At 40.8% G+C, this 26,522-nt stretch overlaps 1 protein-coding gene across 5 annotated transcripts; it reads right to left on the minus strand.

Annotated features, from left to right (window-relative positions):
- Nucleotides 1–473: 473 nt before the first annotated feature.
- On the minus strand, nucleotides 474–25,856 carry cpne1 (copine I). 5 transcript variants are annotated; one of them, XM_080026508.1, is made up of 17 exons: nucleotides 11,302–11,364; nucleotides 10,831–10,864; nucleotides 9,400–9,528; nucleotides 8,646–8,825; nucleotides 7,158–7,232; nucleotides 6,806–6,877; nucleotides 6,178–6,261; nucleotides 5,790–5,879; nucleotides 5,607–5,705; nucleotides 5,428–5,514; nucleotides 4,885–4,944; nucleotides 4,470–4,603; nucleotides 4,200–4,254; nucleotides 3,964–4,018; nucleotides 3,458–3,591; nucleotides 2,935–3,171; nucleotides 474–2,251 (listed from the first exon to the last, which is right to left on the minus strand). In XM_080026508.1, exons 2-17 carry the CDS (start codon nucleotides 10,855–10,857, stop codon nucleotides 2,129–2,131), a joined length of 1,641 nt encoding a protein of 546 aa, XP_079882634.1. In that variant the 5' UTR covers nucleotides 10,858–10,864; nucleotides 11,302–11,364; the 3' UTR covers nucleotides 474–2,128. The 5 variants fall into 5 exon arrangements, with proteins under 5 accessions (XP_079882634.1, XP_079882633.1, XP_079882635.1 ...); XM_080026507.1 differs by having other exon boundaries at nucleotides 2,929–3,171; XM_080026509.1 differs by lacking the exons at nucleotides 10,831–10,864; nucleotides 11,302–11,364 and adding an exon at nucleotides 25,737–25,856 and having other exon boundaries at nucleotides 2,929–3,171.
- Nucleotides 25,857–26,522: the final 666 nt, after the last annotated feature.

The raw sequence follows: 26,522 nt of genomic DNA on the forward strand, positions 1-26,522 counted from the left end.
TTATCCTTTAAACGGCAGCAGCTCAGTGAAAAACAGTAAACTTAACAAACAGTTCTATTCATTCCCAAAGTTTTTTAGTTGTTGTCTGTCAGCATTCATACAAACATGATGTTTCTAGTCTACTGTAGTTATACTGGTTTAGTTTTTAGCAGTTCGTTGAATAAATGAGCAGTGAAGCTGACGTTCACATAATGCTGTGCATCAAAAAGTTTAATAAATGTTTAAAAAAGTTTCAAAAAACTTTATTAAGATGAGATTCTCTAGTTTTTTTCTGTTATTGTCACTTCTTTTCACACATTAGACCAAATGTTTGCCAAAGAAAATTTCCCACACAAACATCCTTTTGACAACGAACAAGAAAATAAACGAAGAGGACATCATGGCAGTCTGATAGGGACAAACTTCAATCTACAGATTCTGCTGCGGTTTGGCAAAAGAAAGACGAGATCAAATGAGACTATGAGATGTGGATGGACTGTATTTATATTGCTTTTTTATGTCATTCAAAGCGGTACAAAAATAGTACAACAATATTTTGTTACAGACTGTTCCCAAATATGAGGAAAAAATCTATTCCCTTAAACTAATACAAGTTCCAGCGCAACAAATACAAATATTTCAATCGAATAAAAAGGACCCCGAAAAAAAACATCAACAACTCGAGCAAACGTGGTTTGATTTCAGGTGGTCAAATGGTTCCAGGTGAAGCGTTGGCAATGAAACTTTAATCAGTGCTGATAAACTGCATGTTTACAATATAAACTGTGGCTTTGCTGCAGTGAAAAAGAGTTTTGACACATTTTGACACAATGTGCGTTTGTGCGTGCAGAGTCGATAACAAATTGGTCTTTGGTAAAGAAACAGAGCAGACGTTCAGACAGACCCTCAGTGTTATGCTGCTTGGCCAGGTGGAAAAAAATCATGATAAAATCGGGATTAAATCAGAATTAAGCAACAGAGAATAATTAAAGACAGGGCATACCGTGTTTGTTATATTTTCAGACGTGAACATTTCCTATTATTTATTCTATAAGTGTGAGTTGGAAGCTGACAGTATTAAAGATTTCACAGGATGTCTGTCAGAGTGTTTATTTAATAAGGCACCTTCAGAGCAAACCCATCCTATGTGGACTTCACTCCATGATTATTTTATTCTTCCTAAGAACTATAATAAAGGTCAAGGTCAATAAAGTGGGAAACCGGGGTCAGCCCCATTGTAGGAAACTCAGACTTCTGTTACTTGAGCCAAGATGGCGGTATTAACAAACCACTGAGAGTCATGACAGAATAGTCTGGAAGCATTCAGGCTAAAGAAACGCGCAGGTCACTCAAGACTAACGTAAGGCTATAGTAGTAAAGCTATATATATATAAAGACTATAATGTCATTCATTATGTAATTTTCCAGCATTTAGAGAAAAAGCAATGTGCAAAGTATTAATACCTGATCAATGAAGCTAATCAGAGCCACGCACACACACAGAGCTGGTCTAGAGTGCAAAGTGTCACCATATAGTAACAACTGGTTACATTGAATTCCCTGCAGTTTCTCTAATGTCCACCAGATGCTGCTGTGATAAAACTCCCTGTATTGAAGTGAATGGGAAAACCAAAACCTCAGGACATTAATTACTTTTTTCTGTTACCATGGCAACGATATTGGAGGCAGAAAAATGGATGACACTCTTCCTGTGAGTGAGTGTGTGTGTGTGTGTGTGTGTGTGTGTGTGTGTGTGTGTGTGGCTCTTTGATTGTTAAGCACGTTAGTAAAAACATGTGATTTGCATAGTTAGTGTGCAAGCAGCATAAGGAATCAATGATCAAACATCTATACTACGATCACTATCATTATCATTCCACTAATTGAAGAGACACCAAAGTGATTTTTTAAACTGCCTATGGCATCCTGATTGGCTGAGAGCTAAATGCTGCATTTTTTTATTTTTTTTATTAAAATGCTGCATTGTGATTGGCTGCGGAACATCAGTTTGGTCCCTGAAGATTGGTCGACTTTGTAGGTGGTCTGATACTGGAATGAGATGCAAGTCGGCCTTTAGCTTTGTGGGTTGGTCTGGGGAGTGCATATATGGGAGTGCATACATGGGTTTTGGCTTCGCAGAGGAGTGGCTTTAGGGTTTGGGAGCGGGAGCGGCCTGAGGTTTCAGTGGTTCGAGGCCTCTCATTTTGAAGTAAGACACCAGCTGGTTCGGAACCTCAGCGAGGACAGACTTAGCCAGAGCCGCAGCGGGAGCCTAAAGAGAAAGAGAGGGCATTTTGTTAACTTATATAGCGCTTTTAGTTATAGTTTGTCTCATTCACCCATTCACATCCAAACTCATACACCGATAGCAGCAGCTACCACGAGCTAACCATCGGGAGCAATTTGGGGTTCAGTGTCTCTCCCAGGGACACTTTGACATGAGGCAGGATGCAGGGAATTGAACCACCAACCCTGCAATCACTGGACGACCGCTCTACCTGTTGCCAGAACACTGTAGGTACGGTGTTTAATATCTGAGTGTTAAGCTGCATTTAGTAGCGAGATTCAGGTTTTGCTTGCTGTAATCAGACCTCAGTTTCATAGCTCACTTCCAATATAAGTGGCACTCTTTGGGAGCTGCAGTAACTCAGTCCTTGTGGACTGTTAGGAACAGAAGGTCACCAGTTCAAGTAAAATAGTATAAGTCTTGGAGTGTGGATTGGTAAATAGAGAGGAGTAGCACCTCCTTGAACACTGCTGAGGTGCTCTTTAGCAAGGCATAAAAATACAATCAAATGCTCAGAGGCACTCCTATATACCCGAGTGTAGGTTCATATGTATGTCTTTGGTCCTCACTTATGTGTGTAACAAACAATATACAGTATGTATATAAACTGTTTATATATATATATACATACATGTGTAACAAGATAGTGTAAATTTCATTACAATTACATCTTTGAACTCTCTGAACGGGACGAACTGCACAATGTCTCTGGCAACGGCCTCCCCCACTGTGGACCTCAGCACGCCGTCATCTCCATCCAGAAGCTCCATGGCCTTAAAGTCCGCCGGCCCCACCCCTATAATGATGATTGACAAGGGCAGCCGCGACGCCCGAACAATGGCGTCCCGGGTCTGGTCCAAGTCAGTTATCTCACCATCAGTGAGGATGAGGAGGACAAAGTATTGCTGTAGAGAAACACAGCCAGTATGAGTGTGGGCTTTTTCTTAATATTGTGGGAGTCTGCGCGTGCGTGTGTGTGTTTAGGGCTGTTTCAGGGATAAGACTAGGTTTTAAGATACAGGTATCAATAAGGTTTAGGTAAAGGTCTGCGTAAGGGTTGGGTTTAGGCATTTAGTTTTGATAATTAGGGTAAGGGGCTAGGTAATGCATTATGTCAATGAATGCCCTCACAAGGATAGCCATACAAATGTGTGAGTATGGGTGTGTGAGTGTGTGGGTGTGTGTGCTCACAGAAGGGCTGTTGGACTGCGCGGCGGTGGCGGCGATGGAAGCAACGTGACTGATGATGGGAGAGAAGTTTGTGGGTCCAGAGAGTCTGATCTGAGGCAAAACCATCCTGTAGGCTTCAACTATCCCCTGGACACCTGAGGGAAACCAAGCGGAAGGAGTGTAACATAATGGATATATAACAGGGCTAAATGCATATAATTTAAATTAAAATCCCTATTTGGTGCATCTGCATCTTGTGCAGGAAATAATTTTTCTTCTTTCCTCCCCATAAATGATCTCACAAAACTCTCCAAAATATATACTTTGGGACGCTTGGATGGGGCCCGACCCCAAGGTTGGGAACCACTAGGCTCAACCAAAAACAACTTTATATAAATAAAGAAGTGAAAAGCTTTATCTGGATTAGTAACAGTAGTAAAATGCTACTTCAGTCAGTATCTGGAGCTGTACCAAGTAAATATTTATTCAAGTATGTCATGTGTGTGTGTGTGTGTGTGTGTGTGTACCTTGGCAGTAGGGGTTAGCAGGGTTGAAGTTGAGGGCGAACTCATGGTGTGCAGCCTGCAAGATCAATAATACAATTCAATTAACCTGATAATTATAAAGCTTCACTTTGAAAATCTCAGAATTATAAAATAATTTTAAACCCGGGACTCTGGACGAGGCTCATAATTATGTTAAACTTGAGAACGCAATGGAGCCTGTAGGATGCTGTGCTTTTATTGGTTGTTTAAGAGCTGACCTGGTAATCTGGAGGCAGTTTGGCTCCAAAACCGAACGCTGGGAAGAGTTTATCACTGAAACGAGAAACACAAAATATCCCTGTTAAGAGTCATATAAATAGCCACATATGGTTTAAAGTTTGGTGTTTAGGGTGTTGGGTTAAGGGAGTAGGACCAAGGGTGTAGGATGGAGTGCGTGTGGGGTCATAAGGTAAGGGGAATATGGCCTATCTGCGTATATTTTGGGGTAGAGTTTTTCAGTTGTAGTTTCTGTTGGGTTGTTGACTCACGTATCGTAGTCCTGGACCACCTGACCCACGGACCAGAGAGCAGACAGGTACTGGTTCAGCCCATCTGGACTCATGAAGTGGAGAGAGTTGGGCGAGGAAGGATTACCATTGGAGCCAGTGAAGTCGATCCCCACCTACAGTTTTCATACAACATTCATTCATTCATTCATGAATCCCCACCTACAAACATACATTCATTGTCCAAATACATCGTTTATAAGTTAATTGAATCAACCAGTTTATAAATTGTGCTTTTAAAAAGATAATTTAAGAAGTTATGAGTAATAGCTAAAACTGTCTCAAGTCACATTATCTATGCAATCTTTGATTTGATCTCCATCATGTTTTCTTTAATGTGATTGGGGATTTTACATAAAACATTTGAATTTGTTTGTGTCCATTGGTGTTGACATACGGTGAAGTTGACTTGGCAGCCGCCCATCACATAGTTCAGGAAGGTGTGCTGAGTCACCAGCTGCAAAACCACAGAAACACAGGGAAACGGTCATGAATGCATCTGTTTGTATATAATTAAATACACAATCAATGACACCACATACACAAGTAAGAAGAGAATGGACTTGAAGTATTAAAATACATTTTGTTGTTGTTGTGCAAAGGTCTAAAAGCTATTAACAATTGGATACAGCCCAACTCTAGTGGATTCCCAGTTAGACTTAAATCTGAATACTATGAAACATCAACTCCACAAGTTCTTATATTACAATTTCACTACCTCAGAGACCATTTATTGCTCAGTTTGGTCTAGAGACTCCTTCCTTCTCAATCAAAATAACAGCACACACATGCAATAAATGTCTGTTTCGGATTTCTGTGAGGCTGCAAATAGCTTCACTAATCAGACGGATCTAATTACACATGGCAAAGATTGATCAAAGGAAGAACCTGTTCAAAGCCACACTTCCCATCAGGGAACTCTGGGTAATGCGGTCTCTACCTTGCATTTCTTCACAGAGACGACTCCGGAGTTCTTGTAGCTCTTCTTCTTCTTCTGTTTCTCAGGGTGGATGCAATCGAACGACACCTGTGGGCAACATAATGAATGGACCATTTATTGACATTTGACTAGCTAATGGAGATACACCAAATGTTCTATTGATCAATAAATTATCTCACCAGTGAACCACTTGCAGCTTTCTGCAGCTCAGAGACTTTAGTGGTGAAAGAACCAATCAGATCATGAGTGCCATCATTGTCGTAGTCAGAACAATCCACCTGCAGGAGGAGGAGGAGATTTCATGTACCGGTAATTTGAATATTAGTTGATTTTCAATAAAGACGGATTCTGATTGGTGGTACCTTCAGTGGTCTCTCAAGGTCACTGGAGCAGAACGTCTGGAGAGGAACAGTGAACTTCTTCCAGGAGGGACTCAGATTATTCTTCACCACCTAAGAGAGGAGGTTAGGTATGTACGTAGTTGTTATTAGTGCAGTGTTTGTCCAGGACACTCGCGTGCTGCCGCTTGAATTTTTATGCATTTCTATTCATGCTGTTACTCTAGCAGCACACTCACGTCCTTGCTAAGGTTGTAAACTGTCCATGTGTTATCGTGTTGCTTTTTAGTTGTTTGTCTCAGTGTTTATATCATTGTTGTATCACTTATGAATTTTACTTGTTCAATGTTTTGGTTACAGCACAGAGATGCACGCCAATGTCCATTTGCAGCATTTCCGTTGGTCTCCATACCTCTGTTCTGTGGACCAGCAGCCACTTTCCATCATCGCCTTGTTTAAAAAACTCCAGGAATGGATCAGACTTCCCAAACGTATCCTGAACAGAGAAAAGACAACGTGCTGAATCTCAGTCAGTGCGTTTACATGTTATTTAGAAACAGGTTTAACGTCTTGTTAAATGATTTCTGAAATCAAGTGTAAACGAAAACAAACAAGTTTTGCAAATATGTGTTTTTCCTTGAGAGCTCAGTAATAAAGAAGTTTAAAAACTGCTTTTTACAAGTTCACATGTAGAGTCAAAGTAAATGTATGGTCATGTCAGTCTCCCATTCAAGGAAACAGCCCCACACTCATGTCAGTAGAAAAGGACCAGATCTGATCACATATTAAATACATATAACACTAAGCAGTCTGTGAGAACAGCATCACTGCGGTAGTTGATCGCTCTTATTTGGAGGGTGCTACAGAAGTTTTTTGGCAACAAATTTACACTTCAGTTTTTACAAAAACAATACTGCGATTAATTAGTGATGAACTTAATATGAAGTTTCCGTGCATCTCCATCCTCAAAGCGAGCAACTGGAGGAGAAGGAGACGATGAGAAGATAAACAATGAAGAAAAGTTTGGAGCGGAGAGTTACCTTCTTGTCGAGGTTTTTAGCCTCTAGCTCCAATTCAATGGCTCGGTTGTCTTTGATCTCTTCTGCTGTGACCTACACACACACACACAAGTGTACACAATGTCATTTTACATTTGTTTCAATATTTAAAAGTTAAATTGTTTATTTCCATCAAGGAACATTGCACACACACACACACACACACACACACACACACACACACACACACACACACACACACACACACACACACACACACACACACACACACACACACACACACACACACACACACACACACACACACACACACACACACACACACACACACACACACACACACACACACACACACACACACCACAGTACTTACAGTGAGGGTTCCTTTCCCTGCAGGTTTGCCTTTCTTCAGCTGCAGAGGTCGAGTCACAGTTTTACTTGAAACGATCTGAAACACACAGAGGGTTCATCTTCAGCTGAAACCATGACAACAACTTGGTATCCTGCATCAGTTCTGCAATGACAGCAGCATTAAGTGAAGCTCTTTGGATAAAAGCTCTGAATAAATTAAATCCATATAATCGAAAGATAGTGCTGTGATTAAACAGTTTGTCCAGCAGGGGGTAGAGTGGACTTTATTACACTTTGTGGACCATTTCTGCCTCTGTAATTCTAATATTTTGAGGAATATTTTCTCTTCACAGTTCATATCTGCCTCCAACCTGCAGCATCAGTCCAAGTAGGTTTCAAACTGTTACCGCAATACAAACAAACCTCTTACACAATGACACAAACTCTATAAAGACTATTATTTGATAAATAGCCAATGAGATGAGAGCAGAGAGGGGCACTCTGCCAGCCATCACACACAAGAAATACTTCCTAATAATCTCCTACATATTAAAGAGTTGAAATTATCAAGTCAATTCATTGATAAGTTGATTGGAAGAAAAAGTATAGGCATTTAGCAACTATATTGATTATCAATTAATCTTTTAGTTTTTTAAGCAAAAATGCCAAACATTCTGTATATCAGCGCTTCAATAAAGATTTGCTGCTTTTCTTGGTCATATTCCTGACATTTCATAAGCAAAAAGGATTAATCGATGATGTACAGAATGTACAGAAAGTCTTTTGAAACTGGAGCCTAATGATATCTGTTAATGGGTTTACATTTTATTTTTTTTATAAATCATCAATTATTTTACTAAAGGACTGAAGGTTTCACTTGTTTATAAAAATAATCAGCTCGTTTTAGGAAAAATATGGACAATTTTTAGTTTGAAAATATATCCATGTTTGTGGAACCATTTAAATGTGAAAAGGAGAAGATTAAAGCCCAGTTCAGACCAAAGATTCGCCTTGCAACTGCTTGCGACGAGACAGTTTTAGAACGTCGCGGGGGATAAATCGCAGCAGTGTGAACTGCTCGTTGCAGCGCGTTGCAAGGCGTTGCAAGGCGTCGCACAAGATTCAACATGTCAAATCGCAAGGTCCAGTTTTAGAATGTTTCGGCGGTCTCGTCGCAAGGAGTTGCAGTTGCAAGCAGTTGCCAGGCGAATCTTTGGTCTGAACTGGGCTTAACAGCTGTTTACACTGAAGCAAGTCCAATTGAAACAGTAGAATATAAATGATTTAAAAATAATTAATAAATGTTTTTCATGAAGCTTCAAATTATACTCAATACCAGAAATTGGCTTACAGGTTTTTACTTCAATGTTGTTGTTTTACCACAGTAGCAGTATCACAATCAATAAGTAAAATGTGGGTAGAACAAGAACACAAAAGGATATCATTTGAACTAAATAAAGAACTACAAAATGTGTTTCTCCTGATTCTGCCTGGGGGGTCTGGTGCGTACCTGTCCCAGCGTTAGCTCCACCCCTCCCAGGAAGTCATCATCGCCGAGGTCAGAGCTGGAGTTGTCGATGTCGTAGACGGCAAGCTTCAAATTCTGAACCGACTCAAAGTGATAATCGATTCTGAGACGCTGGCTGAAGGCAGGATCCGACGTGTTATTCAGATGCTCGGTACGGCAAAGCTGACAGAGAGAGAAGAGATATGTTGTTTAATTCATCTCACATACAATAAACAAACAGTGTGCAATATCTGAGTATTAAGCAATATCTAGTGGTGAGATTCTACATTTAGGAAAATGTACAGAACTTACGGTTGCCTTCAAGGACATGAAGCTTGTTACTAAAGAAAGCATCATCCACCACTGCCTCAAGTCCACAATATCAAGTGATGAGTTGAAGATGTATTTAGTTATTTACTCTATAGTGCTTCCTGTCTTCCAAAAGGGGCATTTCTGGCGGACACTCACGATATATAAAAAAACGTGTAAGGTTGTTAAGTTTGTAAAGTTCAGTGTAGAAACATGGCAGTGCAACATGGCGGCGCACCCCACTCCCATGTAGATATAAAACGCACATTTTAAGTAATCTAATATAAGAACATTTGTTATCAATTGATTATACACTAACTAAAACATACTTAAGAATATTATATTCCATTATTACCAAGTCTGTTCTGAAAGACGCCAATTCACTTTACACACTGCACTTGTAATAACAAAGAGCCATATGTCCTGTAGTGCGTGATGGCCATGTTACCTCGGTCCATTTGTCTCCTCCTGTGCTCTGCAGCAGGGCGCACAGAGGATCCGACTTTGATCCAACATCTTTATCCAGCAGGTTGGAACAGGTGACAGTCAGCTCCACTTTAGAGACACAGTCCGTCATCTGAGGGGAATAGAGAGAGACATAAAGATCAGGGTTTAGGTAAGAATATATAATTATCTTAAAATGATTCTGCGTCTGGAAATGAAACTTTCTGAACTGAAAAAACAACTGTGTTCATTGGTCAACAGGCAGGATTTCGTAGTAGTTTATGACTACATTAAAGTGTGTTATGAAAATACATTAAATGTTGATAAGTATAAGTGGTAAACAGAGGAGGTTAGTCTTACCAATTTAATAATAATATTTTTGTTTTCTAAAAACTGTCATTTAGAACCCATTTTCTTTCGGGGAAAACTGAGCATCAATTGCACAACAAGTGTTTTACTCCACATATACTACTGACTTTATTTTTATGACCGACAACACGTGACAGACATGGCTTGTGGCTCTGCGCAGGTAAAACCACATTCAGTAAAAATGTATCCAAAAGAAAAGTGAACCTGATTGGTTAAGGACACGTGTCGTTGTCGCATCAAAACAAGAACTGAATCTATCTTAAACAAACTAGCAATTACAACCACATCTCTGAGTCCTGAGACAAATTAGTATGCAAGAGGATTACAGCTGAAGAGACTGAGTAGATAAGTCGCAGCACAGAGTGATGGGAAGAAGACAAGACAAGGGCTTGGAGAACTGTGAGCAACATGTAACGCCATTTTATATACCAAACAATTATTAATCGAGAAAAGTAAATGGTAGATTAAGTAACAATGCACACAAACTCAACACCATGCATGGACAGAAACATAACAACAAAGAACTACAGGCCTTCACTGCATCTCAGAAGCAGTTGCTTTATGGTTCTTCAAACTGTAATCTGATTCTGCACAAAAACAATTCATGATGTCACTTTATCACAGCAATAAAGTCCTAAACAGCATGTAGTGAGGTAGAAGATAGGATTTTATGATTTTCTCCAACAATGTATCACTTATTCGTTCAGCTCTCTGTTGAGATAAAACTGTATGGCTGTGCAAATGTATCTTTTCCAATTTGCAAATGAGGATGCCAGTCATCAAACAGACACTAAATAAACTGACTGAACCACATCCTCCTTCAACAGCAGCATCAGTAATGACGCTCTCTGTAGAATGTGGTGGTGAATAGTGGTCACTCACTGTTGTTCTTTCATGTAAATTAACACAAGTTAGACATGGCCAAAATATGTCACACAGCCTGAAGTGATTATAACAAAATGAGATGAAGTATTTCTGTAAAACTAAGAGATTGGGTTCAAGTTAAACTTTTAAAAATGGGTTTTAGGATTTTACTGTCATATATTGTATAAAATAAAAGGCCTACCTGAAATCCGGTGGTAGAAAGTTTCATTCATTTCCTGTTGTTAAAATAGTATAAATCAGGAGGTAGGCTACTTGTGCTTAACTTGAGTATTTGAATGTAGTGTCCCTCGAGCTTAAGGCAGTCCTAAGTCTGTGTGTGCAACACAGATGGCTAGAGGATTGAGGTAGGATAGGCCTATAGAATAGTAATGATGGAGCAAGGTTGAAGAATGCTGAAGGCTCAGTGAAAACATCTGCACACTGTGTTCTCTACAGTTGTCAATCATAGTAGGCTACTATAACTGTCTCTCTTCGCGCCTATATGTCTCAAACATACACGTCGTTTTGTCAATAATAACTTTGTAAATCACCTCTTTAAACCACGGGAACAAACACCAAGGCAGAGGAAGTTTCCTTACTACCCGGTCCCACACAATCCGAAACAGGACATTACAGCTTTTCAGAGAGACTACACATGTAAACGTGCACTTACCGTGAGCTGAACAGTTTTTTAGACTTTTTCACCAAAAGGTAACAACAGCCGGAGTTTCTATTTTCACCGGAACTGAAACACAGAAAACCATGCAGAAAACGCCCGTCCGCTGATTCACCATCAGGGCGCGGCAGACATACATGCTGCGCTCTGATTGGGCAAGCAGCTACAGATCAGCGTTCTGATTGGATAACACGGCTATCAGTCACGCCCTCTATAGTCAGGGCGACTGTGTGACGACAGCAGCAACACAAATATGACTGCCGAACCGATGCCTTTCAGAATAAAAGCAACAATAAATCATCTCAGCAGCTTATTGACTGTAATTAATCAGCTTGTAGCATGCTTTGTTGCTCTTCATCTTTAATACACAAAATGTGAAAAATTGACATCTTAAAGACAAACTCTACAGCCAATCAATCTTAAATATCAGTATGACAACTCATTTAATCAACTTCTGAAAAAAGTTGCAAGTTTCCAAGGCCATAAATCAAAGAGGTCAAAACTCCAGCAACACAACACCTGTAGTAAAAAGGGCACCTTTATTGCAGTTGTTTCTTCTCAATAAAACGTGAAAATAGGTGAAGCCAGCGATCCTTAATATAAAGCCAATTATACAAAGAGGATAGCACATAACAAGAAAGAAAGGGGTCACAGATAAGTAAGTAGCATGTATGACCTTACGAGACCATGGTCCCAACAGTTTTTCAGTCTGAAATCCCTTTGAGTCACCAATATTGGATAAAGCATGCATGTTTCTGTGATTTCCAGTGCAATGAGATTGTTTGGTTAACAGCTAAAAGGATGTTTGCAATCATATAAGCATGGTTTTAGATGTTTTACTTTCAATCTCCAACTGAACAAACACACTATTGGACGTTGCAAAACATTTATATTGAACAACTAGAGTAAAGAACTGGAAAATTCTTACAGATGATTCATAGGAATAGTATTATAAGTAGTGTAATGATAAAGTACAGACCAGCAGCAGCGCTATTCAATTTGGGCATTGACAGATAAACTGATTCAGTGTGGGATAATTAGTTAGAAACCGTCCCGGCTCGATGATTGTTGGCTTATTAAGTGCAGCTTTTGCATTTAAGAAATTGTGTTATAGGAATTGTTTCATTTTACAAAATTGGCTTTTAATCTGTGCTTATATTTAATTTAGTGGGTGTCCTGATTCAATAATGCAATATGACACTTAAACTTTGCAAACAAAACTCACTCTAGGTCCACTTAATAGCTTTTTATGGAGCTTTCAAGCACATTTCCATGTCTTCCCATAGCAGAAGATAACAGGTGGATATGCTGTATAATGTGTGACAACAAATCCACAAAACAGACTGTGACATTTGATAGAAATCTCATGAAAAAGCTTGTAAGTGGATTGTTATTTAAGGTTCCTTTTGTTGTTTTCAACCCCCAAAAAAGGTTTCTACACCCACTTCATGACTTCATGATTAAGGTAGAGTTCTGTGCTTTTATTATGAAGGGCAGACACTCAAGTCGGAAGTAGCCTACTATTGAAGAAGCAATAAAGCGCTCATGTTTCTGATGAGCCTGATACATGGTGGGCAGTACCGAGATGATCTGAGAAGAAACTGAAAGTTCCCGGGACTCGGGAGAATAGGAAAAGAACAAACCGAAAACAGCTTGAGCCAACCTCCTCACAAAAAACAATACGGTTTCACTTTATTTATTCTCAGCAGTCAGTAAAACCGCAGTTCAGTCAGAAAAAGCAGCAGAGGGTTCACATCACAAAAAATTTAGAAGGCCAATAGAGCATACTGCACAGGTTATGTGAACCCTGTAAATCTCTCTCTCTCTCACTCTCACTCTCACTCTCACACTCACACTCACACTCACACTCACACTCACACTCACACTCACACTCACACACACACTCACACACACACACACACACACACACACACACACACACACACACACACACACACACACACACACACACACACACACACACACACACACACACACACACACACACACACACACACACACACACACACACACGCCTCAGGAGTCTTGACTTAGACATATCTTCACCTTCCAAGGATCCACCTCATTTGAAAAATTGCTCATGTTCTTTGATAAACTCTTAATTCTGCTACAAACTTCCAACCCACAGAACTTTATTTTAAATTCTATTGCAGACCCCAAAAGTTCCCAAATCTGTCCATCTGAATGAATTTAAGGTTTTAAAATGCAGTCTTTGGCCTGAATGATATCAAACAGCTGAGACCATAGAGATGATACACACGCCTACACACAATATAGCCTACTCTACTGTATATGGTACCTTTAGAGACAGTAAGTTGATTGACAACCACTTAAGTGGAAATATAAGGAAAGGCTGTTAATCTAGTGGTTTGTACTATATAATTGTTATATAATGTGGAAATAAATGAAAGATAACTTTATTATCATATAATCCAATTCTCTAGCAACAACAGTTAAGAATGTTAAAAATGAGACACAGGAGCAATTCGGTTTATTTATTATCCAATCTAAAGAACCTCATTAAGCTACCGACTACCCTGCAGCACCTCCACCAAAGCTATGGTGAGAATAATGAAAAATTAGTAACAGATTTAAATCTTTTTTCAATGTATTTTGAAAATAGTTCAAATGGATAAAAACTATACAAATAAATAGGGTTTTATCTCCCTGCATTTAGCCAAATAAACTATGCTAAAAGAAACTGTCCCCTTACCATTTAGACGCCACAATCTACACTACATCTTTTACTACACAGGCCACCGTCTAACATATTGTACCATCCACATCTTATCTCACTCAATTTCACAGGTTTGTGAAGGAGTTTGACGCTAACCACTTCAGCAACACAAAGCAGGCCAATGGTGTAGCCAGCTGAGGCAAACATTTTATCCTGCATTGATGTGGAGGGGGTTTGTGATTGTGTGTACCTGCTGTTGCAACATCCATCATCCAACGATACAGTCTGCATTGCATCAATTACAATGAACAGGTGAAAATCTGCCATCTGGACGCCACCATTTGGTGGACGACACTATTATCTAAACACTAGATTTTATCTGAATACTATCATCTACATACCCCCACCTTCAGGCTACCATCAAGCACACAGCAATTACCATTTACAGGTTACTATCTTCCTTTTCTTGTCATAAAGGTTCAGTCAGCGATTCTGGAAAATGCTAGTTTACAAAATCACTCTGTAAAAATCAGTGTCTCCTCAGGATCTGCTGTCTGTCTGCACTGTGTGCGCTGAAAGAAAAATCCTGTTTTAATACACAGCCTAGTCTCTGTAAACTAGTATGTAAACAAAGGGGGCCCACCTTAGCAAGCAACATGCCCGTTTACAGAGCCTAGGCTGTGTATTAACACTGGATTTCTGTTCAGTCTTCTGCATAATCGCTGACTCCAACTTTAAAGTTGGACAACGCTTGTTTTCACTATCACTTTGTTAAAATCAGTGAATATCTCCTAGCAATCCGCTACCTGTCTGTACTGTGTGCACACCGAAACAAAATATGGTTTTAAAACACAGCCTAGACTTTGTAAACTGGCATGTAAACAAAGGGGTTTGTTGTAAACAAAGGACCCACAATAGCTAGCTGGCCATGTGTGCCCGCTTATTTAAAAAAAATCCAGTGTTAATACACAGGCTAGGCCCTGTAACTGGACATGTTGCTGATAGTGTGGAGATATTCACTGATATTGACAAGCATTCTCCAGAATCATCGACTCCACCTTTAAATAGCTACCTAGTCATTTAAGGTATACCAAAGAGTGTTGATAATTGTGTATAGGCCATCGGTGACACTTTCTCTGTTGAGTGTCTGCCACTCACCTGAAAGTCCTGCCTTCAGTTCTTTCTATTGATCACTCGGAGGGAAGGGTCTCAGAAGAGGAATGATTGACAGCTGTCATTCAGAGATCATTTTACCTCTCACATTCACCCAACCACACATAATCACTGTTCAGACTCACATCCTTTTTCAGAAGTCAAGACTATGATCTAGATGTTTCTTTTAATTCAATGTATTTTCCCCTTTTATCTACACACCATGTCCAACAACACAGACACAATCATATCCACCAACAGCCATTTGTCAAGACAGTTTAATTTCACAATATTAATGCCTGTTTATCCATTTCTCAAACACACACACACACAACTTCAAAATTGCATGCACAACCAGTTGAACATTGTTATCAGTGTACCAGTTTGGAGGTTAACCACTTCCTGAAAGCAGCAGGCAGCCCATCTTCAGACAAAACTACCTTCACTAATGCTCTCTGCAGTTTATGTTCAGTACTATAAAATTCAAAAAGGAAAGTGTGTGGAATAAACAGAAATAACTGAGGCGTCATATCAAATCTGTATCATGGAGCACATCACAGAAGCTGAGAGCCGCTAAGCTAACTATTATGATTGAGGTATTAAGTTATCTTTCATACGTTTTGCTAGTTATTTTTAAGAAAGTTACACAGGGTTTGAAGTTCAATGTTATATTCTGAGGATACAATATGTTAACAGAATGTGCAGCCCTCCTTTCTCTTCTTACATTTTTGCTTTATTTTCCTTGTGGTCAGGGAAGAGCAAAGACTCCATGATGAATCCCATTTATAAGGAAGGACAGAAACATGATATTCTGAGGTTAAATTGGTATTAAACTATACGTCTACATAAGCCTTATTATTAAATTTTTACCTCAGGATTACTGACGCCAAAGGTTGACATGACTCTTTGATCACTACAGTCATTGTGAACTTCTTTTACATTCACTTGCAAAACGTAGGGCTTTCTTAGAGGAACTGCAATGTTAGTTCATAAAAATCTACGAATCACGAGGGATGCAAAAAAAATTATAAAATCCAGCTTCTCTCAGTTGTAGCATGAAGCATGCTGGAATATCGATTAGCTTAAACATTTGTTAGTTTTACTGGCCATTTTATAAAACCCATGTTGGCTCATTAGCTTCCCTATAAGTTGAAATGTTGCAAATGCATTAGTCTAGCTGTTATCAGTGTGGAGGTGGTGTTAAAATATTCCAGGATTCATAGCCAGAAGAACACAACATAAATCTTATTGTTTGGTGTAAGTAATCATGCAAATGCAAAAAAGCTCCAATCGAGATTTGTCATCCTGCAGAACAGACATCAGCCACTATTTCAGTGAAAAATAAAGATTTGTTTGACATTGGGAAACTGCTAGTAGAGGTGGTAGTATTAGTTTTGATATACATAAAATTGTGGCAAAGTCTCAGAAATAACATCATGGTTACTTGCGGCACAACCTGGAGCCAATTTCTGGAACAAAGTTACATTTTAAGTATCTTACAGTATGTCGCATTTAAGATGATGATAAAGTCATTCAAAACTAAACTATCCCAGTCTAATATTCAAGTTCTACAAAATAAAGAAACAATTGTTCAAAAAAGGTTTCCATCAGACAGTGAAAAGCAGTCAGAAAGTGCTGATCGCAGGTGGGCATCAGGAACGTCCTTTAATTAGCCAATGAAAAGGAGACTCCACATCATGTATGTTATACGATCATACAAGTTTGTGTTTTTGTTCACAATAGAAACAAAAATTAGCTTTTAGGTAGAAACATCCAAAACATTATCAAACATACATTCAACAGAAAGTTACCAAACTAAAAATGCTACGGATTTCATCTACAGTCCAAACACCTATTGAGCATGTGCCGGGGAAAGGGAGGGGTTGTTTAAATGAGTGGATAAGCATTCAGCGGCCCAAAGACATTATCTACAAATTGAAGCATGAGTCAGAAATCTGTCCATCCCAAATCCTCCATACAGCAACAGAGACAGAGCACGGTTGCAATACAGAATTGTGTCAACATTGTACCACAGCAGCCTTGGTGTCAGCCTATTACAATGGCAACAGAGCTTGATGTCAGAATATTTTTACGATAGGGGGAAATTACATTTCATCGAAGCGACAGAGCATAAACATTTCATCATGGCAACATAGCTTTTTATCATAATTTTATCATTGCAACAGAAAATGTGAAGATTTTACCGCAGAAACCGGGCAACATATTTTGATCAAAGCAACATAGCTTTTTATCATAATTTTTAACATAGCAATAGAGAATGTGAAGATTTTACCTCAACAATAGAATAGCTTCATTTCATTGTGGTAGAAAAGCTTTGCATCTACAACTTAGTGTACCATAGCAACAGAGCATGTGAAGACATTAGGGTATCAACAGAGCATGTAAAGATTTAATCATGGCGACATACTGTGGGTTTTCATCGTCATTTTACCATAGCAACAGAGCATGTACATTTTAAACCACAGCAGCAAAGCATTTTCATGAGCATTCATAAACAATGTTTGTCAACCGCATTATACTCATAGCCACAAAACAGATGTTCAGTCATAGAAAGAACCCAACAGTCCTGACCGACAGTCAGCAGGAAGTAAAAAGTCTAAACTAGTAGGATTACAGCCGAGTTTAAATCCAGAATCAGGTTTGGGTAATGGTTGGCTTTGTTTCAGCCGAATGTTTTATCCAGGTTGGTTTAACATTTCATATACAGGTAGTCTGTTTTGGGTAGTGCTAACCCAGGCTTATCTTGACCTTGCGTGCTCCAATAGGTCGGTCATTGAGGTCCATGACAGCAGCTGAGGCCTCCTCATGGTTCTGAAAGGCCACCATGGCCTCACCAGTCGGCAAGCCTTTCTCACTGAACTGCAGGCAGACTGAGCCTGGCAGCACCTGGTAACCGTAGAAGAAGTCCATGATCTCATCAACTGTCACAGTGAATGGCATGTTCTGAAGCTTTACAATTGTTGGTCCAGCACCACCACGTTGATTGTTGGAATTGTTAGATCCGCCAGGGGGCTGCTGGTTACGGAGACCATCAGCGCCTGGAGTGAACACCTGCTGTCCAACAGCAGCCCCGCCCCCTGGACGTCCTTGGATGTTGTTAGCCCCTCCTCCTCGGTTCTGTCCTACTCCTACTCCTTTTCTGTTGGCATTGTCAAAGGAAACCAACCCTCTTAATCCATCCTGGCCGAACGGGCCGCCTCCTGCAGCTCCATGTCGAAAGCCTGGTGGCTCCATCATCTGAGCTCCAGGAAGACCAGCAACAAGTGGAGGAGCCAAACCCAGATTCACATCACCGAGCCCTGCTGCCAAAGGAGGCAGAGGAGGAGGGCCTCCCAGCCCGTTTCCTGGGGCCGAGAATTGAGTCACAAAGGGGGCACTGTTGAGACTCCCCATGGTGTTTCTGAGAAAGTTGAACTCATCCCCACTCATCCCTGCAAATGGGTTGATCTGGGCTTGCTGGGGACTGGGCTGGGCTTGCTGGTGCTGGTTCTGATTCTGGTTCGGCTGGTTCAGGGTGCGTTGACCCCTCTTGTTCTGAGGAGGAGGATTCCTCTCAATTTCCCTCATCTGATCAAAGGTCACAAGGTGGACAAAGGCATCACGGCCGTTGAGTTTTTGGCGGTGCAGTCTTTCAGCTTTATGGGCATCTTCCTCAGTACGTAGCTGAAAGACAGCTTGACCTAAACCGTTGCCATGGGTATCAGTCAGAATCTTTAGGGTGTCTTCGTAAAGCCCCACACCATCCAAGAAGGCACGGACATCCTTCTTGGACACATTGTAAGGGATGTTAGTGACGTGTGCGCAGTTTCTTGGAGCTTTCATGCCATCCTGATTTTTGCCATCACCCTGTGCTGCTTCACGTTTGCGGATGCTGTCAATTTTTTCAAGCATTCCCTTCCGGCTGATTGGGTGGACCTGGATAAAGCGGGAGCCCATATACTGCATGTGAGCACTTAATGCAGTTTTGTAGTCCTGCTCTGCTTTTAACTCAAGGAAGCCCTCTCCTGTGGCTCGGCCATTGGGCCCATAGGCAATGTAGATGCTGTCCTCTATGATGGCCAAGTTGTTAAAGAATTCCATTATCTGCTTCTTGTCGGCCTCGTAGGGAAGGCCCTTCAGATAGACGCAGAATTCTTGCCGCTGAGGAGATCGTGACCTTCCTCGCTGATCTCTACCTCCTGCCCCAGCATTACCACGGCGAAGCAGCTGGTCCTGCTGATCGTTATTTGATTTGCTGCTATTTTGGGGTACAAGGCCTGTTGCGTTGTCACTGAGGCTGGCCCATTGGCGCTCAGAGGCTGGGCTGATATCGATAAACCTTTGGCCCATCATCCCACCTCCCCTCTTCACAGCTTCAAAGCTGTCCTGTGGTAAGAAGAACTTGACCATAGCCCTGCCACTTGGCCGACCCTGTCCGTCCCTCAGTAGGCGAACCCCATCCACCCCCAGACCCTGGAAAAATCCCCTGATCTCCAACTCTGAGCAGGAGAATGGGAGGTTCTGCAGGAGGATAAACAACTCATCAGGATTGACAACTCCTGCTCCACTGGCTGCAGCTGCAGCAGCGGCAGCCTTCATATGGAGGCCAAGAGAGGCCAGGGGGGAAAGATGGTTGAACAACATCGGATTTGGAGTTCCAAGAGGGAGGCATGAGCCCAGTCCTGCTGGAGGAGGTAGGGAGGGGTTAAAGGGAGGCAGGGAGGACATGTGTTGGAGGTGGGACATATGTGGCATTGGATGTCCCTGGGAATGAGGGGAGATAGTAGGGACAGGAGGGAGGGAGGACACTAGAGGAGGAACTGGAATGGTAGGCATTTGGGACATGGGGGGCATTGAAGGCATGCTGGGAAGTGGAGGGATTGGTGGGGGACCTGCATTGAGTGATGCCAAAGCTGTGGTGATTGTGGGAGCAGAGCTGTAGCTGTTGGGGAAGTTGGGAACCATGCTGGGCACTCCCTTGTTGCTCTGTGGCTGCTGAGATGAGCTTGCTTGCGTCACGGAGGCAGAGGTGTGACTGAAACCCTGGCTACCGCTTCTCACCCCTGCCCCTGACTGGACTGTGGGTATTGGAGCTGCCACTTGTCGGTTGGCATTTCCTGCTGTAGTTGCAGCCGTCTCCCCAGCTCCCGATCCAGCCTCAAACCTCCGACGGCTGTGTTCAATCATGTTCTGCATTTCTGTCTTGCTGCTAAGCAACAGCGACACTTTGGAGGTCTTAATGGACCCGCCTGTACGCATCATCCCCAGCCGAGCATCCTCGTCAGTGGCAAAGACGATAAAGGCCTCGCCATGCTCACCCCCCACAATGTGCACTCCCCCGTCTGGGATGGTGAGGCCAGAGAAGAAGTTTCTGATGTCCATGGTGCCAGCTACTATGGGCAGACCCTGCAGCCTGATGACTACCGCCATACTGACTGCTAAACAACAGCCCTAAAACCTGGGGAGAAAGCAACACTACTGTCAGATAAAGAGCAGAAAGATGGACACCAGTGGTTTCCAGATGTTTCCTCAGGAAACACTGATCTGGCTTTGCAGGATAAAAACGGCTAAGGCCAAAACTGCTTAATGTTACAGCTTCTTCAGAATAAGAGTTCATTTGTTAAACTTACTAATTTTTAAATCCTGACATTTGGAAACCAGTGGTTATTGAAAGGGGTTTGGGGATGGAGGTGAAATGGCAACAAAAAGCTATACTGAAACAGTCTCCTACCATCTGCAGCTTTTAATACGTTTAATTCACTTCTTTCAGATTTTTGAAAATTATGAAATCAGGCATCAAACTTTGTTAGACCTCAACAGAAGCAATATTAAGCATAACGATCCATGGTTCATTGATTAGTTAATAGCTGTAAAAGAAAGACATGGCAAGGAATTAATAAATGGTACTGAGACACATATACATGTAGTGGAGCGCACAGACACGCATAAAATATGTTTCACAGTGCAGAAAAGATAAAACATTTGCCATCTGCGATATCATTGACTATTGAGGCTGACCAAGATTTTTGATAGCTAACTATCGATTTTCTTTTGCTGAAGCAATCATGCACCAGGCTCAGGTCAAATTCAATATCTATTTCCAGTGAAGTCTCATTGATCTGACTGACAGCTCAACTCAGTTTCTATTGTTCAATGTTCAACAAATGTTTTGAACTTAACCCATAGCATTGACGTACCTCATGGTTTGAAATAGTGAGGTCCCTTTCCTTGAGTATTTCAGTAAAAACAGTTATCCTAATGTCAGTCTTTCAAATGAAATTTCCTAATACAACTTCTTTGAAGATTCCTGCAGACCTTAAAGCCACTACGAGTAACTTTTGAATATCTTTAAAACAGCCTCACGTTTCCTCTGATAATCATAAATTACCTTTAACAGCAAACGAGACCATCAGTGCAAAGAAAGACGTTTTTATATAGTTTGTATTACTACATTTGGTCTGGTCGCACACCCAGTCCGATTTTCGGTTTGCGCATGCAGGCTATATGGTCACATATTCATATTGGTCGCAGATTTCAGTGTAGAGCAGCAACGCAATTTGAGAAGCCTATCCCTCCAGGTGAGGGAAGGGGAGCAGGAGCCTTGTTTGAGACAGTTATTTGTCGTCATAATGACTGATAACGGGGCTGAACCAAATAAAAAAAGAAAATTCAATGAAGAAAAGCTAAAAGGGAGAGTGATAGACGGGCGGGAGGAGGGCGTTGCCAAGCAACGTGTACACAATTTCACTGGAGTGAACTAGACTGCAGTGTTTACTCCTAAATGAATGAGCGGTAGCCTACTAAAACAAAGTTTACTTTGCTTCACCATCATCAGATGACCATTATTCATCTGAAATAGTCATTATTTACAACAACAGAAACACATTAACTCATCGTGATCCATACTTACTGCAGTCTCTCGTTCATTCACTTTCTGTGAGAACACGGAATCTTTCAGCTCCGTGCGAGTGGTTAGTGAACCTGCATCAACTCTGCATTGCAATCAGGTGTGTGTGGCACTGACTGGCATTAGTTGATCATGCAGTGTCACTAACCACTCTCACAGAGCCGAAAAGAGTCCATGCCCTCACACTTTCAACACACGGACATGCACTATATTGCGTCCTAATCATTTGACACTCGCACGGCCGGCACGCGCTAGAAAACAGCTGGCGTCGTAAAAATACTTCCGCAATATAAAGAAAGATGCAACCAAACTGATTGGAAGATCCTCCATCATGCAGCAAGATAATGATCCAAAAAAACTGCAAAAACAACAAAGGAGTTCATCAGGGGCAAGAAATGGAAGGTTTTAGACTGGCCAAGTCCATCTCCAGACTTAAACGCTATAGAGCATGCATTTTACCTGCTAAAGCGGAGACTGAAGAGAGTAACCTCCCTAAACAAACAGCAACTGAATGAGGCTGCGGTGAAAGTCTGGAAAAGCATCACAAAAGAAGAATGCAAACGTTTTGTGATGTCAATAGGTCACAGGCTTGATGCAGTTATTGCAAGCGAAGGATTTGTGACAAAATATTAAGTCTTATTCATTTTAATTTATTTTAGGTCTATCTGTTAATAAAGGAATTGGCCTCACCGTTCCAATACTTTTGTAGGGGACTGTATGTACTACCAAAACATGGTCTTAATCCTCAACACAACTAAAAAAATATTACAAACAAGAATCTGAAAAACCACAATATACTTTTGAAACTAGCAGCAGAAAAAAACAATCTCAGAATCAGACTGCAACAGAACTCCTAACTGACAGCAGAGACACACTTCAAAACCGAAACCCATTATGAATAAGCTGGAAGTGCACACTAAAAAAATTAAACTAGACTTAAAACTTCCCGCAGACCAGGTAAAGTTGTTAACAGAACAACTGAGCAAAAGCCAGCAGCAAACAAACAACAATCGACCCAAGACCTCTCTAGAAATCAGGCGGCCAGCAAGAAGAAATGGACAGGCAGAACTTCAGCAACCAGACAAGTAAAGCAACCCGTCAAACAACAACTCTTTAGTATATTTTAAACAAAACATTAGCAACGTTTTACCATGAGCAACAGCAATAACGTATCAATCAGAGCAAAAGGAGCCACATCACCAACATTTTAACAAAAGCAATTTCAGGTACATTTAAACCAGGGCAACAATAGCATCATGTCAACCATAGCAATATTAGCATTAGGTATAGCCAGAGCAACATCAGCAACTGATTGCCAGCACAGCACCAAAGACAGCAGCTGATCAGAACGGAAAGTAAACAGAAGTGCGGTTCAGAGCAACATGTGAGCCAACACTGATAAAACATGTCCAACAGCAGGTGGTGCAATGCTGGCTGGATACACAGACACAACTTCAGGTTTCTGTACTCCAAAAACCCTGATCTAGGACTGTCAAACTTCACATCCTGGATGGCCATCTTACTAAAATGTAACATTTTCACTCTGGAACTCGTAACATTCACGAGTTAATAAAATGCAGCGTGAGGCTGCTTCCTGCAGCTCACCAAAGATTCCAAAATTATCGAAGACATTATCAATGATTACTGTACTGAACATCAGCACGAACAAATCACACCACACTGAAATGCAATTGAGATTAAGATTGATTAAGATCCACCTGGAAATCTGCTCTTTTTGTTAGTTCTGGGTGTCAACCTGCCAACAGTCTGTGTGAAACATCAACAGCAAGATAATAAAACACAGCAAGAGTTAATCATTTGATAGAGACCAGAGTGTGGTGAGAAGCTGCTTTTTGTACCCACATAAAACCAACAAACGAAGCGGAGCAGAGATGAGCAGAAAATAACCTCCTTCAAACAGCCAGAAAAACATTTTCAATACAGCGGATTCAGGATCAAAACACTGCTTTCCTGAAACATGACAAAAAGAAGGGAAATATAAGAGAAGAGTATAGTGCAATCCATGGACCTAATAACTGAAACACAAAGATAGAAGCTGTTTTAGAACAAGGATGAGGGAATCATCAGCCAACCACAAGCCTAAATCTCAACAGACAGGACAAAAGCGTAGAGAACCTCCACATTCCTGCACAAGAAAAACAGGAACAACTGCTTCATTACTCTCATCTCCACAGATTCAACAAATTAGGTATTATGTGCTGACTTAACTCTGACTTAAATCCCTTTCAGATATGCATCTGGTTTTAGAAATGTTCAGGAAAGTTAGGAAATGTAGAGGTAACTCCTAAAATACTCATTAAAACCGTACGGTTATATTATAGTCTGATATCAACATCAAGCATAACCCTTACCATACAGTAGGTGGGAAAATTATCAGTCACAATATTTCAAACTTTCAGACTGTATAAAATCTGCAGAATGATATGTTCTATCAAATAAAATCACATATATTATTATAAATGAATCACAGAGCCATTAAGTTGAGAATAAACAGAAGAGGGGAGAACCTTCCTCATGTTATCAATGGTTGATCAATACAGTTTTTAACAATTGACCAGGTAATGTCTTGGGTAAGACATTTTACAGTTGAGATATAAACTTGTCACTAATGGACAAACTGTAAAGTATAAAAATAACAAAAGAAATATTTTGTATTTTCTGTACTTCAAATACTCCTCATTTACAAGCTGACATACACCTTCACTGATGTATCTGCAATAAGAACATTTTGACAATTCATCATTTGAGCTCTACTTTGCTATTTATTTGAAGGCCTGCTATATTTTGTTATATCTATATGTTAGTGTGTGTCTGTGTAGTCTACTAGTTTGCTCTACTACGCTCTAGCGTAGTAGAGCAAACAAATAAGAATTAATTTCATTGTATAGTGTAACTGCCTGCTTACTGTAAATGACAATAAATATCTTGAATCATAAGGAAATGGCAAATATAAAGAGGCCTTGCAAATACTGTTTAACCAGTTCAGTCAGGATTCAAACATGTACTTACGTCTGAAAAACAAAGGGTAATTTATCAGGCTTATTCTTGTACATCATATACATGAAAAGGACTTAAATCAGTAAAAAGAATATAGACAGTCACCAGGAAAACTGCCAATCGTCCTGAACAACCTTTTCTATCTGCTGACATCAACAGTTTACGTCACGGGCCGGGGGCGTGGCTTGAGATCTCCATTGAACACTGACGACGGCGTGGTTGTGAACGACCAAAACTATAATAGCGCTCAAACACCATCATCATCCTCACTGGATCATACAGGGAAGAAACTACGACATGAGTACACCGACTATAAAAAACGAATGAAAACATTGTGTGAGTTAGCTGGCAGCTACGTTACAAAGAAATCGGGCTGGACGTATTACTAAGCAATCATGATAATAAACAGAAACCCAACATGAAGCCTGTCAAATAAAATCCTACCAATCATAGCTGACTAGCGAGATCACTGCATTAATGCGGTATGTAGCTGGATTAGCTTAGTTTAGCAACCTGAGCATTAGCCACCTAGCTAGCTTTGAACATTGCTTTGTGAATGTATGTGTTGAAGCGAGGCACACGCTTTTAGCGGCTCCTCTCTCTCATGCTGCTGGTGTGAGTGCATCACTGAGCGGCCTGCCGCTGCTGGATTCTTACCGAGAATTTTCAATAAACACAATGAGGTTTAATTCATGAACGAGGCTCTTTTCTTCCCCTCTCTTCTTTCTGCAGATCGCAGTGGCATGAAATGTCGGCCTAAACCCAAACACCGCGATATCAGACGTGATTACGCAGGACAGCGGCGAATGTTTCCCTGACGTCAGTGCGACGGTAAGAAAAAAATTAGTACAACAGCGCCCCTTACCGGCAAAAAAGTCCCAATAAAATAAACATTAAGTGGTTCCCACTCCAATCACTCCACACACAATCCTTCACATTTTGGCCCAATCCCAAATGACTCCCTAGGCACTCCCACTCCGTGAGCGAGTGTGACTCGCTGTAGAGTCACACGCGGCTGTGAAGTGCCACTCGATCATTAAGGGCGAGGGTATAACAACGGTGCGGCTTTGGCAAGCCCTCGCCTTTGCCAGACGGAAACAGGAAGAAGACACTAGTTTGTTAAGTCTTTATTTCTCACCCTAAAATAGAATTCCACCACATTTATATTTGACCTGAAACACTCTTTACATTCATATTCAGCTACGCATGATGTGAGAGTAAAATGTAGTATTGAATAAAAACAAACTCACTCCCATGCTTTTTTAGCTGCATAATTTATTTGTTGTTAAACATTTTCTAACTGCATATTCTTAATTTTACCAGCTCAGTCTGTAGTGGAGAAAACGGGTGGTTGTTTGATCCGCTGTTTAATTATCCTTTTAGTTTACATGCACAGCATACAAAACCAGGGAAAAGAACAATAGTCTGCTAAAGCATGTATTC

This window comes from Ammodytes marinus (assembly GCF_949987685.1).
Source record: "Ammodytes marinus genome assembly, chromosome: 4".
Lineage (NCBI taxonomy): Eukaryota > Metazoa > Chordata > Actinopteri > Uranoscopiformes > Ammodytidae > Ammodytes > Ammodytes marinus.

Bases quoted from the DNA above. Each gene is read 5' to 3' on its own strand.
- cpne1 (XM_080026506.1), bottom strand. From the start codon at position 20,584: ATGGCGGTAGTCATCAGGCTGCAGGGTCTGCCCATAGTAGCTGGCACC.